Source organism: Sebastes fasciatus, chromosome 5 (genome assembly GCF_043250625.1).
Source record: "Sebastes fasciatus isolate fSebFas1 chromosome 5, fSebFas1.pri, whole genome shotgun sequence".
Lineage (NCBI taxonomy): Eukaryota > Metazoa > Chordata > Actinopteri > Perciformes > Sebastidae > Sebastes > Sebastes fasciatus.
The window spans coordinates 16,564,123-16,583,183 of record NC_133799.1 but is presented as its reverse complement, the minus strand read 5'-3'; the positions used below and the strand labels follow the sequence as shown (position 1 = coordinate 16,583,183).

The window sequence follows — 19,061 nt, the reverse complement described above, 5'->3', positions numbered from 1 at the left end:
AAGTCAAAATTTATTGGAAAAAGACAGATGTAGTCATTTCCAAAATTCACAACATGTTTTTATCTAACGAAATATCCATGTTTGTTGGCGTTAAGCTGGCGAGTTATATTCATTACAGACAGTTGATTTAATAAAAATAAGACAGTCATTTAATACACTGAAACACCTTGTTCAAATTGAGGGTTTTGTTCAAGGATTTGTACAATTTGGGTGATGACGTCAGAAAATATGGGGGGGTCCTCAGCTTTTCTTAGACACAAGTAGGGGGGATCTGAGGGAAAATGATTTGGGAACTACTGGTCTAAATGATGATTATAAGCACATACAATCTCAAATTTCTCAGAATTTCCGAATTGCTAAGAATTCTGGGAATACCCCAGTGTAGTTAAATAAACTACTGTCCTAATCTGATTACTCTGTATTTGTGTGCGTGCATGTAAATATACAGTAGTCAGTGTATAGCAGGAAATATTCATACATTTTTTCCCCTATAATTTCACTTGAAACTGTTTTGTTCGTTTTGCACTAAAGCTCTGTACTTTTCAAGTATTTAATTCACACAGGTGTATACAAAAATAGACTTTACCGTGTGGTTATTTCATATAGACTATTTATTTATTGAAATATCATAAAACATGCTATATCGTGATATATATCATTATTGAAATATGAAAGTACCTATATCGTGATTAGGGCTGCACAATTAATCGGAATTTGATCGAAATCACAATATGGCCTACTACAATTTTCAAACCGCAGGAGGATTTTAATATGTTTTTCAATGAAAATGAGAATAATTATGTAAAAATGATCATACCCTGTAATATTGCAAACCATATCGCAATTGCAATATCATTCAAAATAATCGCAATTAGATATTTTTTCAAAATCGTGCATATCGTGTGATAGAAGATTTTGGTCATATCACCCAGCCCTACTATATGTAATTTGATATTGTGGTATCAATATATAGCATGATACCATTTCTGGAAAAAGTTGAATCTGTTGAGAAACTGTGGCGAAAATAACCAGATATGAATGTCTATTTTGGGCTTATTCAGTGAATACCTGACGTATAAAGTTGTTGTCTTATCATATAATACTGCCATAAAAACGTCATGCTGATTTGTAAGATAGTCGATAATGTCCTAATACACCCAGTGAGGTGAAAAGGACACACACTACGGTATAAACAGTATATGTCCGTCTCGTATCTTTGTTTACCTGCTCTATTTCTCCCTCCACCCTATTTTATTCTCAATTTTTATTCTTCGAATCCTCGATATATTCCGTCTTCTGACTTTCCCACCTCGCTGACTTCCCTTTCTTAAAGACCCTATATATTCTGGGGGATAGGTTGCACAATTACAAACACACGTACACACACACATGCGCGCCGCACACACACAATTATGACGAATCTTGCTGGATATTTGTTATGACTGGCCTGACTGAGCCATTAGTTATAGGAGGCAGTGCTGGGAAAGGGGAGGGATACAAACGTGTAATAATGCCTCCACCATAGAATTTCAATCAACCACCGTGTGTGTGTGTGTGTGTGTGTGTGTGTGTGTGTGCGTGCGTGTGTGTGTTTCTATCACACAAGTAGTTGACACCACAGTAGAGGACACAGACGAGATGGTTCAGTGTTCTTTGTTTGCTGGCTGAGCTCTAAAATGCTCACAGCTGCATAATATCCACAATAAAAGGTTGCAGCATTTAATTTTTGCTGAATGCTGCAACTTCAATATGAAATGTCATAAATATTGATACAGGTTTACTATGCTTTTTCGTGAAAAATGAGCATGAACAGATGCTAATGCTTACGATTTGTTCAGTTTGATTAAAATGGAATATTTTCTGTGATTTGTGAGCCGGGGATTTGGCACAACCATGAACATCTTATTTAGGAAACACACTTTTTCCTTTGAGTAAGAGCAGCCTGGTGCTATTTGGTAATTATTTGGCTGTAGTCCATATTTATACAACAGTCTGACGTTTTATATTTTTTCCCATTCATTTCCCATGAAGTACATCTGCATTATTTTATAGAAACACCAGATCATTGAACTCATTAGCAAGATACAACGGTTTTCTTCAAGACAGGTACTAACTTGTGTACATCTTACCAAACTGTCAGTGATTTATGACGATTAATCTAAACAAACGTGTAAACATTTTGATAGTAGAGTCATCGTCATTTCAATCTTGAATCTTTAACTTGTGGATTAAATATATTTAGTTTTTAGACTGTTGGTTGATAAATCAAGCAAATTATACCTGATGTTTTATAGGCGGAAAGATGAATCCATAAAACAACCGATAGATTGATCGATATTGAAAATAATGATTTGTTGTAGCCCTAACTGGTAACTAACTGTAACTGCTACATAGGTAACTAGTAGGTAACTGTAACTACAGTAAGTGGCACCTAAGTGGTATGCTAATTGTAACTAACTGGTAGGTAACTGGTATCTGTCTGTCTGTATTGATGTACATGTCAATATTTGAGTTTTTAATCTTTTAATACTTTTCATTTTTTAACATAAATTCACAACATATACAAACATTTATGATACGGATCCTTTAAAGGTGCTAAAGGCGAGATTGGGAGCATTTCTATTGCCTCCACACGGCTCTCAACATGGAGATTACTGAGCCGGCGGCTTGCAGCTATCAATGCTAACAGCCCTAACAGTGACAAGTAACGATGGCAACAGTGCAGACAGAGCTAACGGTGTTAACCTGAGGGGGAACCGGAGGGTGGTGCTTCAACAATGGCGCAGTCGGTCGGGGCGGCGTTATCAGCTGTAAGAGTGCAATGCAGAGCGGCGGCCATGAGATAGCCAGTGGGGTACGCTGACATGCATGAAAACGCACAAAAAGGCATGCGAGGCCGGCCGGTTAACGTACATGAATTCAGAGGAAACATCCCTTTATATTATTAAGATTCCCAAAGTTCTTCCCTGATCTGTTAACATTTATCAGTTGAGATCTCACACAGTCGTTAATTCACTGTTTTACTCCATTATATAAATAAATCAACAGCCCGAGTCCACACACACACCACTCACATCAATATCAAATCAATGGATCCATACCTTAACAGAAACTATGCCACTACAAATCAGCCATACACACATCATGTATCTGTGCATACATCATGTATGCACAGAGCTCCCTCGCTCTATTTTATACACAAGCAGACAAACATGATACCAGTAAGAGAATAACTTTCTACAATCTAATTAAAATAATAAAACTGTACATTTAAGAAATGAAAGAACATGTAAATGTAATAAGATATGCTAGTCTGCCGGACTTGAACTCCTCACACACAAACAAACAGATATCCCTGCAGGTTCTACATGCAGACTGTGTGCATGAGACTTGTTTTGTGCTCTCTAGCCACCAATTGTAGGCCGCCCAGTCAGATATTTATTACTATTGATCTAGCTGGTCCTGGCTGGAGACTTTTGTTCTGCCGGCTCGAGGCTCTGACCTCAATTAAGTTATGAATTTCTATCTGATAGACTGGGAGCGCTTGGGGCCTGCCGCGGCCGTGCTACCACGCTGGATTAATTAGAATTAGCGGTGCTGCGAGTCGCCCTCCCCGCCTCATGGATCATGTTGTTTTAATACAAAGTAGAGGCGGAGGCGTGGGAGGGATGGAGTGAAGGGGACGGGAGCTTTGGGGGGGAGGGGAGAGTGATGAGGAGAGGGGAGAGATGAAGACAGACAGAAAGACGGGGAAAAAAGCAGATATGAGTCAAGTAAAAGGATGAGAGACATGGACAAAAAACCTGCACTGCCTTTTCCTCCAATCACCTACTTTAAACCTTAACAATGTTTCCTATTGTGTTTGTGTTGTGTTAACCTGCATCTCACCTGTCCTTCCTCTAATCCCCTCTCTGTCTCTAACCCTCTCAGTGAACCACACATTGTATTAATCTACTCTGGACCATTCCTGACCTTTGTTGTAGCTCTGCAGCACCTCCGAACCAAAGCCCTGCCTCTTTGACTCCAGTTCCCATGAATGGGCATGTCCCTTCTATAAATGCATATTTCCATGGCAACCGTACAGCTTGTCGGGAGGGTTAGAGGAGGGTTTCAGGTGGGATTTCCACCTGTGTCGGTGTGGGATTACACCGTCTGGACAGAGAATGACCACAGGGACAGCGGAAACACACAGAAACAAATGTTTAAACTAATGACAGGACCTAATCCTCAACTCTTAGTCACACAAACGGAAACAAACAATCACCAAATATCTGAGCCATTTTCATTTTTGTCGTTTAAGTTTTTCTCAAAGGAAAAGTTCAACGTTGTGGGGAAAATGCTTTCTTGTAGAGAATTAGATGAGAAGATTGATACCGCCCTCACTTCTGTACGGTAAATAGCCAGCAGACGGTTAGCTTAGATTAGCATAAAGACTTGAAACGAGGGGAAAGGAAGTGTAAAAATGATAATTCACCACTATTTCACCACCTGTAAAAACACATTTTAACTGAATCAGTTACTTGTAATCTGTGCTGGGTATTGCCATTTTTTGTTACCGGTTGTAATACAGCTGGTTTCGGTTACTATATCAAAACACCTTTTTTGAAGCCTCTCTTTGAGGATTAAAACATGTTTTTGTTTTTTTAAATCTATTTAACACAATTAGCAAAATGTCTTGAATGCAACTGTGTTTAATTCTATAAAATAATAATAATGTAGTCTAGTTAATTAGAGTGGAAATGTCCGCAGAAAAAAATGTAAACATCCACAAACAAACAAACTCCATCTGCTGAAGAAGATCATGTGATCTGATTGAAAGCTCCAGAACAGCAACTAAACAGACCTTGTAGTGAGATTATCTTGACAACAGCAAAATTATTATTAATTATATCTGATCGGAGAAAAAGTAAATCAAACTAAGAAACTAAGACGCAACATTCAATGTCAGCTTTTGCTACAGAGACGTATTTTGGTCATTGCCCATAAAACATTGCAGCCTGTTATCTTGCCTTATTTGTAATGTCTTTAAAACAATTATACTTCTTATAGTTGAACAAAACTAAACCCTAATTAGTGATGAATCTGTGCTGTGGGATCTGTTTTCATGATATGATGGAATGTCCTAAACTTAATCTGAGGCCTTATTAATACTCTTAAATACATTCTAGCACACACACTATACGTCCCGTGTTTAAGCCTTAATTTCCATTATTACATTAAGTGAGGTTTTACTGTCGGCTTTCCCACAGTTTGTGCCCCACTTTCTCCGGATGTATTAGCTGAGGGAGCAGTGATACCGCGAGGACGGGGGTTAATGTACGGCACCGACCCCGGGGGCCTCATCTACAATTGGCAGGTGGCAGAGCGTGCGCGCACACACACACACACACACACACACGCACAGAGCTACCTATTGTAGTCCCTCCCTCCCCGCCTTGATCCAGGATTAACTATCAAACGAGCCTTTAATGCAGGTTACCAGGGTTTGGGAACAATTCACTAAAACAATCAGTTGATTAATTTCAAACGATTTTCCTCCTCTGCCAAGCAAATAATAATACTTTTTGTTTTAACTCTGAAAGTCCCCCCTCCCCTTTTTAATCAACAAATTAAGCATAAATCATGTTTGATCTTTATTTACTGGTTGCTCGGCAGTTGGTAGAGGTCAAGAGAGATTACTGGTCGCTCTAATAGCCTGCAAACAACCCAAACATTCCTCTATTCCTCTCATGAACACTCTTTGTTTCATGTGACGGGGGCTTAGGGCGAAAAGGACAGACACATAAAGCTGCTCCATCAAGTTTTTATCTTTCTCTAATATAACGAACTTTCCTTTTCCCTCTCCTCTTCCTTTTTCCTTTCCTCGACGACTTAACCCCAAGTAAAACAAAACAAAAGGATGTTCGAGCAGGTTCTAATGAGAAGCGTATCGCTCTGTAAGCTTTACATAGTGAGATAATTTGGCATTGCGACAGAGTGGTATGATTTAGCGGACTATATTTTTCTCTCAGCCACCTCTTTGCCACCTCATAAATCTGCTACCAGTAACTCTGCTGCAGAGGTCCAGTGTCTTTAATACTCAGGCGTCTCCATGGCCAGCTTCCTCTAACACCTGAGAGACAGGCAGGTGATGAGGTCCTGATGCATGAATTTAGGATGTCTGCGCTCCCTCTGAAACATTATTTTTAGGTTTTCCTTCCTTGGCGTAAACATATTTGCTCAAAAAGGCACATTTATAAAGCAGAACAGGACTAAATAATGACCTGAAATCTCTAGATCTGTCGTTCCCTACCTCGTTCCTTAAGTCCATATGAACACCCCTCTTCCTCCTCGTCTCGCCTCCTCTACCTCGTAAGTGGAAAGTTTCTGAAAGCCCCGAGTTCAAGACTTGAGACGTGTTTGTTGATGTTGTCAGAAATGGCGGAGGCCATGGAAGTACATTTTTCGGTGCATAATAAGTTAATATATTGTAATTTTAGTCATATATTGTTTTTCTTCGTAATTTTATATGTCTGAGGAAAATGTTGATATTCCCGACAGCCTCAACTTTTTCCTCTGTCGTGTTTACTGCATTATGTTACCCACTTGCCAGCTTGCTAAATTGTTAGCCTCTGTGGCTTCTAGACGCCGACAGTAACGTTAATATTGACGTTGCTTAGCAGCGGTGTTCTCATGACTTAAAGCAGCAGTGGGTAGAAATGGAGCAAATATGATTAAAAAAAGTTATGTTTATAAAACGGTCACTATATCCTGACAGTAGCGCATGAGACAGGTAATCTGAAAAAAATCATGTTCCTCTGTGTCCTCCGATGCTCCTAATGTCACCTGCAGGATTTCACAGACCGCAGGAAAAACAACCAACGGGAGCTGATCTGGAGTCTGCTGTCTCAATCACTCATGAACTCCCATCAAACGGTCAAACTAGGCAGCGCTGATCAAATGTGAACTAATATTCTGTTACTGTAATGCCTATTTCTCCACTCAAATGTCTTCAGAAACATCTTGTAGTGTACTGTTTAGCTGTAAAATGAGAAAGTTTGTGACCCGGCAGCCATGTTGAGATCAGTTGAGGAAATACCAAGCACCGCCCACCAGCCGGAGCACAGCCAATAGGAACGCTCTCTCTCTCTGAAATGACCTTTGATTGGCCAAAGTCTCTCGTCACGGGAACCTGAAAACAGAGCCATGAGGAGGTGCAGAAGTCTAGTTTTCCCTCAGATCACTTGAATTACAATATAGTGAAAGGTTGTTATGGATTTTTTGCTCAATGATGCCAAAAAATTGTTGACTACTGAAACTTTAAGCACTTGAACACCAAGCATAGTATATACACAACTTCCCATGTTGTAAACACAAGCTCACGAGTTTCATTTAAAGGCACCATTACACGCCTTAAACCTAAAACCCAAGAAGGCCTTGGGACCCCCTGTGAAACATAGGTGACCCCCCTGGTTGGGAACCCGTCTCTAGATTACGTAATTGTGTCTCTGTTTGCTCTACTACAAATTATTCAAGATAAAAGTTGTATTATTTCCATCTATAAAAGCCTCCCATTATCACTACCTGGCCAAAGATTTATGTACTTTGACTGCTGACAAATCTTGGCACATTGGGATATCAATTTATATTTTACTGATAGGTACATGACTGTAAATACATCTACATCTTCCAAAAGGACAAAAGCTTCCGTCTATACATCAATCCTCCTCTGCTGTTATTATCTTGATATGGCTCTAAATCATTAGTGAAGTGTTCTCGTAGTTATCCCACTGTTAAGTCTTTCATGAACCGTTCGCCACAAATCCACCCCCCCCTCCCTGGCTGCGAGCATTTGAAACAAAAAGGGGCCATGCATGACCACAAAAGAGAAAGTCATTTGTGAAATGTCCTGATTATGTGGGTTGTGCAACGTAAAACAATTTGCCTGATTACTTCCAATTGATTCGGCCTTACAGTTAAAGCCTCAGTGTGCAGCCCCGATGGTGAACTGCATTGTGTCGTGCCGCCGGGCAGGGAAGAGGAGTAATTTCTCCGATGTGCAGCTGAGCCAGCTTACCGCCAAAAGCTAAAGCCTCCTGGATGCTGCTAAACCTCGGCGAGGCTAAACACTAGGCTAGCTACCGGCTAACTCTGTCTGCTAAAGCCCTGGGGGATTTGTCTGTGGCACAAAGTGAATTAAAGGTGACCTTCTGGAAGGGATGGAGAGAGAAAAGAGACAGGCAATGGGGATGCTGGAGATGTCACTATTTGCCTTGCCACATGTACATGTGTGCATAGCAGTGTTAGAAGGAATGAGAAGGCTCCTGTGACTTTCCTTTCATACAACACCCTAAATCCATCTATTATACACTCAAACACACATCTTCATACTCTGTACTGACTTCTAGAACAAAATAGAGCCGCTAGACTCAAGTCCTGGAGCAAGCAAATGTTGCATCACATCACATTAAAGTATTGTTATTGAAAAAACTTTGCACTGCATGAACATTTATGTTCTTCCACCACCTAAAATAAGTGTCCCTGGCTCAAGCTCTCAAGCTCAGTAATTTATGCAATGATAGAGGTATAATCTAATAACGTAATAGAGATCTGAAGTCCCGTTCCAGTTCTGGGCAAGTCGCTGCTCCACAATGTATTTCCCCATAGAGGCTTTCTTTCATCGATCTTTTTGAAAAGCTGAAACAATACTGGTGTTTCCAGTCCATACAGGAGAACACAGGTCAAAACTCGTAGGAGCTGCAGCTGTTGAATGCTAACAAAACAAATGTTTGTTAAAAATGAGAAATGTAATCTGAAAAATAAAACAGTAACTAGGATATAAAACAGCCTGAAGTCGGAGGCGGGACTGTTCTCTAATGCCGATAACTTCAAATGAGACATTCTGGTTAAATACTTTATAAAAAGTCGCTCTTAGGGCTGTCCTTGACCAAAGAAATTCAATTAACACTCATGCAATATTGTTGAGTAATCGATTAGTTGATTTAATCAACAGCTCTGTAAAACTGAGTTTCTCCTCAAAGAATCAACAAAAGCACCACTTTACATCTTGTGTTTATTAGAAATATGCTCAGAAAGTTTCTTGGAATCATTCAGCATGAAAAAAAAGCCTAAAACTGACTAATTTGGTCGACTAAGACCAAAACAACCAATTAGTCGACTAAGTGGAGGCAGCCCGGGTCATCCCACAATTTCAATCAAGAGAACCTTGTTTGGCGTCCTCTCATTTGTTTACTGATTAATTATCGTAGAAAGAGAAACAGATGCTGCTCACCTGACTGTTGATGTCCGCTTTGTGCTGCAGTAATACAGAAACCAGCTCCTTGTGTCCTCTGTCACAGGCCCAGTGCAGGAGAACCCGGCCCTGCAGACACAAACACACATCAGATGATTACTGCTGTAGGAACTGGCGTACTTTAAATTAGGGCTGTCCTAAACCAAAGAAATTCTTAGTCGTCTAACACTCATATGAATTTGTCGACTAATTGATAAGTTGATTTAAATCGACAGATCTGTAAAACTGAGTTTCTCCACAAAGAATCACACAAAAGCACCACTTTAAATCTTGTGTTTACCAGAGATGTGCACACATGTTTATTAGAAATAAGACATTCAGCATGAAAAAGCATAAATGACTAATTGACTCAAGAAATCTTAGTTGACGAAGACCAAAACGACCGATTAGACGACTTATCGACTAAGAGGGGGGGTTAAATGGCATGTAAAAAAGTTTGAAAGTACAACTCAGCATTTACCACCACTGGTATGTTTAAATTGGCTTCCTCCTCCTCCTCCTCCTCCTCCTCATTATTCTCCTTAGAGTTAACTTCCACTTCAATCCGTTTCTTTGCTTTCAGACAAAATAAATTATGCACGACCATTCAGAACTCAGAGCCTTTGGGCCTCAGGTCCATAATCATCTTTGGACAGAGTGATGACATGTGTGTGTGTGTGTGTGTGCGTGTGTGTGCGTGTGTCTGTTTGTGTTGGTGCATAACGTGTGTGCAAAGAAGAGCAGTAAGGTGGTTCAAGCACAGACTGAGGAGGGCTCACGGACAAATCGCAGTAACCTGCACACAGTCTGTAAAGCTTGATTGATGGGACGCTGTGCACAAAACAAGAGCAACCCCCTGACCAGCAACCCCCTATCTCACATAGATACATACACACACACAATCTACTCCTTAGGTCCAAGATCCTTGTTCTAATAAAACCACGCAAGCTCATTTTTCAGTGAGGCCAATTAGGTAAAGCAAACTCTCCAAGTTCAATTCTGTTGCTTAAATCATATTGATCACCGTGGCTGCATGTTAAAATGGATACTTATGAGCCGCGCCAGAATACCAATAAGTTGCTCTCTCTCTTTATTTCACTCACTCTCTCTCTTTCCTGCTCTCTTCCAGGTGTTTCTGCTGCCTGCTGAAGACCGGAGTTTACTACTTCCAATGGGATACTGCACACACACACAAATTAAGTGGGCTTTTTGGTGAGTTGCAGTGATTAATAAAACATTGAATGTGTCAGATAGAATAAGTGCAGCATTCAAAGCAGAGAAAACACCATTAACAGAAACATTCAGAGTTCGGGCCAGCCAGTTAGGCCATTAAGAAGGGTCTGTTGTGATTAGGGCTGATATAGTCCCATCCAGGAAGGAAAACCACAGGTGATAAATGTGAAGCACTCTCTGCTCAAGTGGGCAGATAAGTAAAAGCCTCCATTCTGCTCTTTTGAAAAGGACGACACTGTTGTACGGAAAGATTAGCAGTTACTGTGGTAAAGGAAGGAACATCTCTAACCAGAAACACAACATGCACACCTGGTCAAAAAATTCTAAATGTATGTAAGTGTCTTCTTCTCTCTGTCCTCTCTTCTTGGCTGTGCCCCGATACACACTTGTGGTTTTGCATGTTTGAGTTAGTATGAAACGTTAAGTATGTAGTGTAGGCAAGTATGCAAAAAAGGATGCAAGTGTGTCGCACGTTTGAAAGATGCCAACATGCAGTAATGTTGGGGCTGCAACTAACTATTATTTTCTTTGTCGATTGATCTGTTAATTATTTTTTCTCGATTAATCGATTGGTTGTTTGGTCTATAAGATGCCAAAACATGGCGAAAAATGTCGATCTGTGTTTCTTAAAGCCCAAGATGACGTCCTCAAATGTCTTGTTTTGTCCACAACTCAAAGATATTCAGTTTACTGTCATAGAGGAGTAAAGAAACCAGAAAATATTCACATTTAAGAAGCTGGAATCAGAGAATTTAGACTTTGTTTTCTTAAAAAATACTCCAATTAATCAATTATCAAAATAGCTGCTAATTAATTTAATAGTTGACAACTAATAAAATGAATGTTGCAGCTCTAAATAATATAATGGTAAAATCACATTAGAGACATATATACACATACAAATGTCTCCCAATCCTAAATACCAAACAGACTACAGTCAGTTTCTGTACAGATGTGTACAGATGTTGTCTGTTGAACATTTATGGAGGATTTCCACAATTCTGGTCAATAATAAACATCTCTAGACTTCTTTGCCTTAACTGCAGGTTCACTTAACCAACACATGACGCACACTTCTCCTAGTACTGCTTTGGAGTGGTATTCAGACTATTCAGGCTCTCACGCACCTACAAGTTGGTTGGTGGCAGCAATGAACAAATACAAAGTTTAATACTTTAGAGTCAAATACTCTGGTGTTTGAGTAATTGTTCCTGATTTAGAAATGAACCACATTCATAGAAAAAGTCTAATTAGATTGGAATGGTTATAAACTACAAACATTTGGATGATTTTGGAAGAGCAACAATGATTAAAGCGATCAAAAAGAACATATTAATGACAAATAAAGTAATTATATAAATGGGCTAGCATCTCCCAAAGTGAAGGAATGCAACACAAAATAATAAATTATATTTATCTTGCTTCAGAATAGTTAATAAAAGGTTTTATTTGAGGTCAACACCCGTGTCCTCTCTTTTGGGAAGCAATAAATAATGAAACTATTTCATTTATATCCAAACAGTGCATCTGGTCAGACCCTCCAGAGGTGATTAGGACTTCAATTAGAAACTGTAACCTTCTTTAACTAATCACAAATTTATCAACCCTGTCTCCTAAAAAATTATGTTCCCATACAACTAAAATGCATTCTCAATTACGTGTCGAGGGAAACATATTTTCTCCCGGATTACAGTCACCGTTTTAAACACGTGGTTAATGTTGTAAATTGAGACAGAAAAAAAAAAAACGCAAAAAAACTGTTTGGTTAGTTTTAGTAAAAGAAAACCCATCATGGTTTGGCTTAAAATCACTATGAAATTGAAACAAAACAAAAAAAAGAAACAGAATTATTTCGTTACGTTTAAGAAAAAAACATCATCATAATCCAATTTATATGAATTACATACAAAAAAAGGATCAACTCCCATTCTGTTTTCCCCCAATAATGATTTTTTGAAGTACACGTGACTTTATAAACAATAATCTTAGCTCAATGACTCAATGAAACAATTGTATTCCTTTGGTTCCCTGGATTTTTTTGTCTTTGTTTTATTGTTGCTTGAATATAATTGTGATGCTAGACGGCTGTTTGTTAATTATAAGTTTACAAAAGCCTTTGAGGCTAAGCAACCTCAGAGGAATGTGGAGTTTGCATGAATGACAAGATGAGTTCATTAACCAAGCATGTCCTGTAGTGTTCTGAAAATCATCCACACACTTGCAGTCTATTTGGCTTTGTTGGCAACTACTAGAAAACATGTAACACGTGGAAATCAGGCCACACACCTACAGAGTGAGTACTGTGGAAGGGGCTCCTCCTGCCTCTCTCAGATCAGGCTTCTTGCTGATGTGAAACATCACCATTGCCCTCTGCTGTTGAGCGAGCTGCGCTGCAGGAGCACAACAACGCCAGACAAAGCTTTCTCTGCCGAGGTCCCTCCACCATCTGGCCTCTCTGACTGGGAACTCACCGGCCGCCGCCTGCTTATCTGAAGGACGGCCGTGATGAAAGGGAGGCAGGGAGCGAGCCATTTGGCCCGGCCGATAATGAATCGGGGACAGATGAATGGATTTCGGGGTCAATCCAGAAAACACCTCGTGATGGTAATAGCTGTTACTCATCTCTGCCTGAGGAGTGGTTCCCAGGTGTTTGTGGTTCAGATCATTGAAACCATTATGTAACGATTGCAAAAAGAGCTGCGTGAACCATCCCCCAGTGACCTGTATTTTCCATCATACTGCGCTGATCATTTTCAGCTGCCCTCCTGCACCAGGGGTCAGAGCACATAACAATAACCCTTTGGCTGGTATACAGACTCAGCGCCTTGCTAAAGGGCACTTCAGCAAGGTGAAGATCTCCTGACATAGGGGTTGAAGATGGATCCTATTCTCTCTGCCCCCTGTTGCTACATACCAAGACTATGATATTACAGTGCTGTCATGCTAACAATACATTCATGTACAGTAGCACTATTAATAGCATCTCTCACATGCCAACAGTACAGTTTCAGTTGGCATACTGTAACTCCAAGCACTGCGTTGTGTAGTTACCTCTTCGTCTTTAGTATTGACTTCCACTTTCTGGGAGATGATGGCCTTGCTGATGTGGTCGATGTTGTTTTCTCTGCAGTAGTCAAAGATGTTCTTATCCTCTTCCCTGAGAGTGAAACAGAAACAGAGAAAAGATTCAGTCAATTGTATCTTTATGGACCATTGTTTGTGATTAAACAATCACAAGACTTTGGTTTAACTTGCTCAGATATTGAGATATATGTCTTAGATTTCAGGAGCCTCTACACCAACACAATGGCGGTGAATGGATTTTGTTTGTAGTGCACACAACATTTCTTTAAACATTCAGTGTCCTGGTTGCTCTGAATAATCCAGACCTCACAATGAACAGTTCTCATTGGAAGTACTTTCTTTTTACTTATTTTTCATGCCATCCTTTCAAGATGGCGTAAACATACAGATATACAAATGACACATATGTACAAAAAAAGAGGAGCAAGGAGCCATCCTCTTGCCCACTCCACCTCTCTTGCCAGTTTACAGATAATACAGGTGAGATGGAAGCTTTTTTTGTTGTTGTTTACAATCATAATTCATCTATCCACACTAATTATTCACTAGGCTAGGTGTGTACCCCCTCAAATATACATCTACAATGATTTTACATAGAGGACATCACCCGGTCGGCAGCGGTTGGAACTACTTTGTTACCAAAGAAAAATAGTATAGTATAGTATAGTATAGTATAGTATAGTATAGTATAGTATAGTATAGTATAGTATAGTATAGTATGGTATAGTATGGTATAGTATAGTATAGTATAGCCCATGATCCAGAGTAACAGGGACACTGAGAAAATGTGTTTTCTGTAATTTGGGTGAAGTAACCCTTTAACTGCCTTGCGTGTCAATTCAAGTTGCTTTATGTGTGAAGTGTGTGCACGTCCAGGAAAGCAAACACCACGCTACTAGATCATTTAGTCATCAAACACAGAGACGCAACAGATAACGCAAAACACATAACTACTCTCTCTGTGTCACACACAAGCAGCAGCCACACGTGCCACATCCCTCGGGAACACTGGCACGCGACACACACACACACATCCCATCCCACCTCTGATTATATCTGTGTGTCTCTAATCACCTCCTGGCATTGGGGACAGGAGTGAGTGCTGGGGGGAGTCAGGGTGCAGCGGCGGTGGTGGTGGTGGGTGAAGGGGAGAGAAGGGGCGAAATCTCATTTAGAGCTTTACGCCTTCCCCTCCCCTCTTACCCAATGCCGGCCATTCAGATTAATTGAATTTGGTGCTCTATTGTCTGACAGAAACCCCGCATACCAGCCGCTCTACCACTCCCACGCAGTAAGTCAGTCATCCCCAAGGCCAAATCCCCCAGTTCCTGTCTCGCTCTGCAGCACCGGGCCTCAAAAATCCCACAACACACACCTGGCTCCGGTCACACAGGAGACACCGCGGGCTGAGGATGTTGTTTAGCTTTATGTTGAGTACGTGGCCTTAACACAGTTATAGTTAGGGGATCAGTTACCTTACTCTGCATGAACATAAAGAGGTCTGGCTATGAAAATTCAAGCACAAAAGTCATATTGAAAAAGGTGACGAACTTTTGTGAAAACCTTCAGGGTTAAAAGAGCAGAGGGGCCATTTCACACAACATTGTGTTTTATTTAATGATTGAAGTTTTCTATCAACATATCAAGTCTGGCAATAATTTAGATAATCAATTGATCTGTTCAAGTCCTTTTTTGAATAAAAGAAAAACATGCCAAAGGTTTCCTTCATCTTCTACAATTGTAAACTGAATATCTTTGGGGTTTTGGATTGTTCGTCGGACAAAACAAGACATCTGAAGACATCACTTTGGGATTTGGAAAACTGTGATGGGTGTTTTTCACCATTTTCTTACCTTTTATCAACCAAACGATTAATTGAGGCAATATCTGACACATTAATTGATGATTAAAATAATCTTCAGTTGCAGCCTATTTGGGCTAATTATAGAACTACAACAATTCATTAATAAATTGTCAACTATTAAATTAATCAACAACTATTTTGATAACTGATTAATCAGTTTGAGTAGTTTTTTAAGAAGTTGTGGACAAAACAAGACATTTGAGGACGTCATCTTGGGCTTTGAGAAACACGGATCGCGTTTTTCACCATTTTATAGACCAAACAACTAATCGATTTATCAAGAAAATAAACAGATTAAATTGACAATGAAAATAATCGTTAGTTGCAGCCCTATCTGGGCTCCTTACCACCTCTGCTAAACAACTTCCTTTGGGAAATCCTTGTTTGTGCCAACCCAAAAAAAACGACCAGAGTCACTGTTGGACTTTGGTTGTTTTCAAATTCACAACTAATCAAATGGTTTACTGAGCATTTCCAAAAGTCTTTATCCTGACTTCTTTGAGCTTGAAGAGGAGGAGGCTGTGTTTACCTACTTGCAGAACTTAAAATTGCAACGAATAGGAACAAAAAAAATGGTTGGCAGCATCACTAGCAAGACATCTGTAATGTGTAAGTGCTTGATAAGCTGTGTGTATCTGTTTGATACAAAGAACAACAATTGAATCAGAGAAGCCTTTACTAGCATAGCTCCTCTGTTCCACTGTGACCCACTGCCCTCCAACATCTGCCCCCTCCCTCCATACACATCTGGATCAACTACAACTTAAAGCTACCTCTAGGGGAGATAAACCCTTCTGATTCATAATGAACACATTTTATTGTTTACAGCGAGGACACCCAAACAAAGTTTTGTCTGCTGTTTGTTCTTTAATGAACCTCTGCACTTCCCTTTCTTCAGCTTTTCATCTACACGCTTTATCTCTCCCGGCTCTCCCTCGTTTCCTCCCCTCCCTCTTCCCGCCATCTCCTCATCAGCCTGTGATGAATTATGAATAACTCATTACACTTTTATCACTGCTGGGTTATGTATGAGCACATTCATTTACATACTCCTGATTACCGGCACTATGTTTATTCATGAGTCTCCGCGCTGGGCCACACCCACTTCCTTGTCTGATGGCCATGGTGACCCCGAGTGTCCCTGATGTGTGGCCGCCATCCGTCTCCCCGGCAACTAATCAATAGGCCAGCTCATCAGTCTTTCGTCGATGGTCGGGACAGGGCCGGCCTGACGGGCGCATGACACGTCCTTACATATATATAAAGCACGAGTACACATCTAATGTGGTGTGAGGTTGTATAATACGCACAATTGGTAAAATAAGCTCACATGTGAATGTACACAAACACAACCAACACCTTGTATTTAGTCCATACCACAGTGAGAGTAACACACACACACATAGGCTATAAACAAACAAATGATTAATGTGGGTCCTATAAACGACGTGACATCAACAGCACCGCAATGCATGCTGGGAAGGTCACGGGCTACTCTGTCATCACAACAGCAGGGTTACCAAGGGTTTTGTGTGTGTGTGTGTGTGTGTGTGTGTGTGTGAGAGAGAGAGTGTTGTGTGCTTGTGTGTGTGTCCAGTCTGGTGTACTGGCAGATATGTCCTTCATCCATCAGGCTAAACTGGCCACAGTGGTGGAGAACACTCATCTACCTGGCCTGAGCTTCGCTGATCAACACCACGGCCACACCATCCATCACACACACACACACACACACGGGCCTACACAAGCTGTCATCACATCCCCTATAGGACCCCGGTTAACGCTCTCAACGTGGCCGAGCTCCACGGAAGTACGGGAAACAATGAGAACTCAAATAACTCAGCGGCAGCTTCCAGCAAAGTGTCCGGACAACAAAGCCTCCGGTGTTTATCAGAGTCCTTTTTCAAGGTGGGTGAGAGAATTACAAATGTAGCATTCAAAGCCTCTTCAATCACACACTGATCAGCTCAGTAGCCCAGGGATATTGCTAATCAATCCTGCTTTTTGCTGTTGTCGATAGACACACTACACACACACACACACACACACACCACACACAGATCGAGATGAGCAATGCAATTAACTCTCTGTCTGGTTAACAGGTGCTTAGCTGTTTAATATGGAGTGTGTGTGTGTGTGTGTGTGTGTGTGTGTGTGTGTGTGTGTGTGTGTGTGTGTGTGAGAGTGTGTGAGAGAGAGGAAATTGAAATGCAGCAGAGCAGTGAGTGTGACAGTTCCGGCAGGTTATGCATGGATTCGGATGCAATCGCGTCGACGTATAGTTGTATGTTTGTGTGTGGCACACGTGTGCATAAGTGTGTGTACGTGCCGTGTTAATGACTTCCTCCTTGCTGGTTTCCCCCGCGGGGCGTCGTTGCTACTGGATATCACCGAGGGGAGCATCGTTCTGGGAAAACCTGCTGTACCTGCCTCCCTCCGCTGTACCCGGCACGTCTTCATCACCCCCCCTCCCCCCAAAAGTACCCCCCGAATCGTAACGTAATTAAAAAGGGGAGACTCTGGCCGCCTCTTTCCCGAGACCGTGCATACTAATGACATACAGCCATTTAGGAGGAAGACCTGCAGGATTCACACATCTCATTTTCATCTCCAAAAGAGCTCTTTTTTCATTGAAATGAAGATGAGGTTTTTAAGCTTGAGTAAGTCTGCCAGACAGAAGTAAATGGAGAATATATTTCATTAACATAAATCAGAACTGTATGACGTCTCCGGGCCCTGACTGCAGTTACGGTCTGTTGAATAGAGTCAAATACAGCATCAGGACCAGCAGTTAACAAAGCCAGACTTGGATTGAGTTGACCTTAGCATTAAATGAGTAGTGATTCACAACTGAGTCTGGAAAAAGCTGAGTGTGTTCCAGCACTATCAAGAAGTGGGGGATTGCATTTAGATGCTTTGGGTCTCTGAAAACACAACCTAAGAACGCAGAGTTAAATAAAGAGAGTGTGTGGAGTCAACAATGCACAATGTGTGTCTGGGAAACCCTACGAGAGGCTTTCCTTGCATAATCAATGTAACATGCAGTTTCTGATGTATGGTTGGATTGGATGTAAATACCTGATCATCTCCTCCTGGTATAGAGAGCTGACTGCTGCTCCAAAGCCCGATCTTCTTTCTGCTCCTCGTCTTTCCTGTCAAATAAAAGACAATCACACATTAACAAACAATATCCACCTTACATACAGTTAAAACTGAAATACGACATTTTCAATACAGATGATGGTCACAATCTTACTTCTTGTTAAATAATAGCTAGTGTGAAACACCAACCTAATCTAGTTCTGCAGCCTGTGCTGCTATCCCAGATGGACAGAGGTGGCCTTATTGTTTTTGTGCGCTCAATGCAATACAAAAGGGTCAGGTTCATCTTTTCACTGTACCTATAGATTTCCACCTATAGCCTTTGCAAAGCGAATGCATGACAGATGAAGTTCAAAATGTGTCATTTTGAAACAAGCCTCTGGGGCTTTTAGACATGACCTCATAGGTAATAAAATGCCCAACAATATGCACAAGACCAATATAAAATATATAATTTGTGACTCTTGTTAATCTTCTGTGTTTTACATTCAGTTCAGCCAAGACTTT

The 19,061-nt window shown here is 40.7% G+C and overlaps 1 protein-coding gene across 1 annotated transcript in view; it reads right to left on the bottom strand.

Annotated features, from left to right (window-relative positions):
* acbd6 (acyl-CoA binding domain containing 6) overlaps positions 1-19,061 on the bottom strand; it is a 36,915-nt gene that overhangs the window by 13,115 nt on the left and 4,739 nt on the right. The window contains exons 4-6 of the mRNA XM_074635354.1: positions 18,531-18,604; positions 13,556-13,661; positions 9,272-9,361 (exon numbers count right to left, since the gene is read on the bottom strand). Of these exons, the coding sequence (XP_074491455.1) occupies positions 9,272-9,361; positions 13,556-13,661; positions 18,531-18,604 (270 nt within the window). The remainder of the gene's footprint in view (positions 1-9,271; positions 9,362-13,555; positions 13,662-18,530; positions 18,605-19,061) is intronic.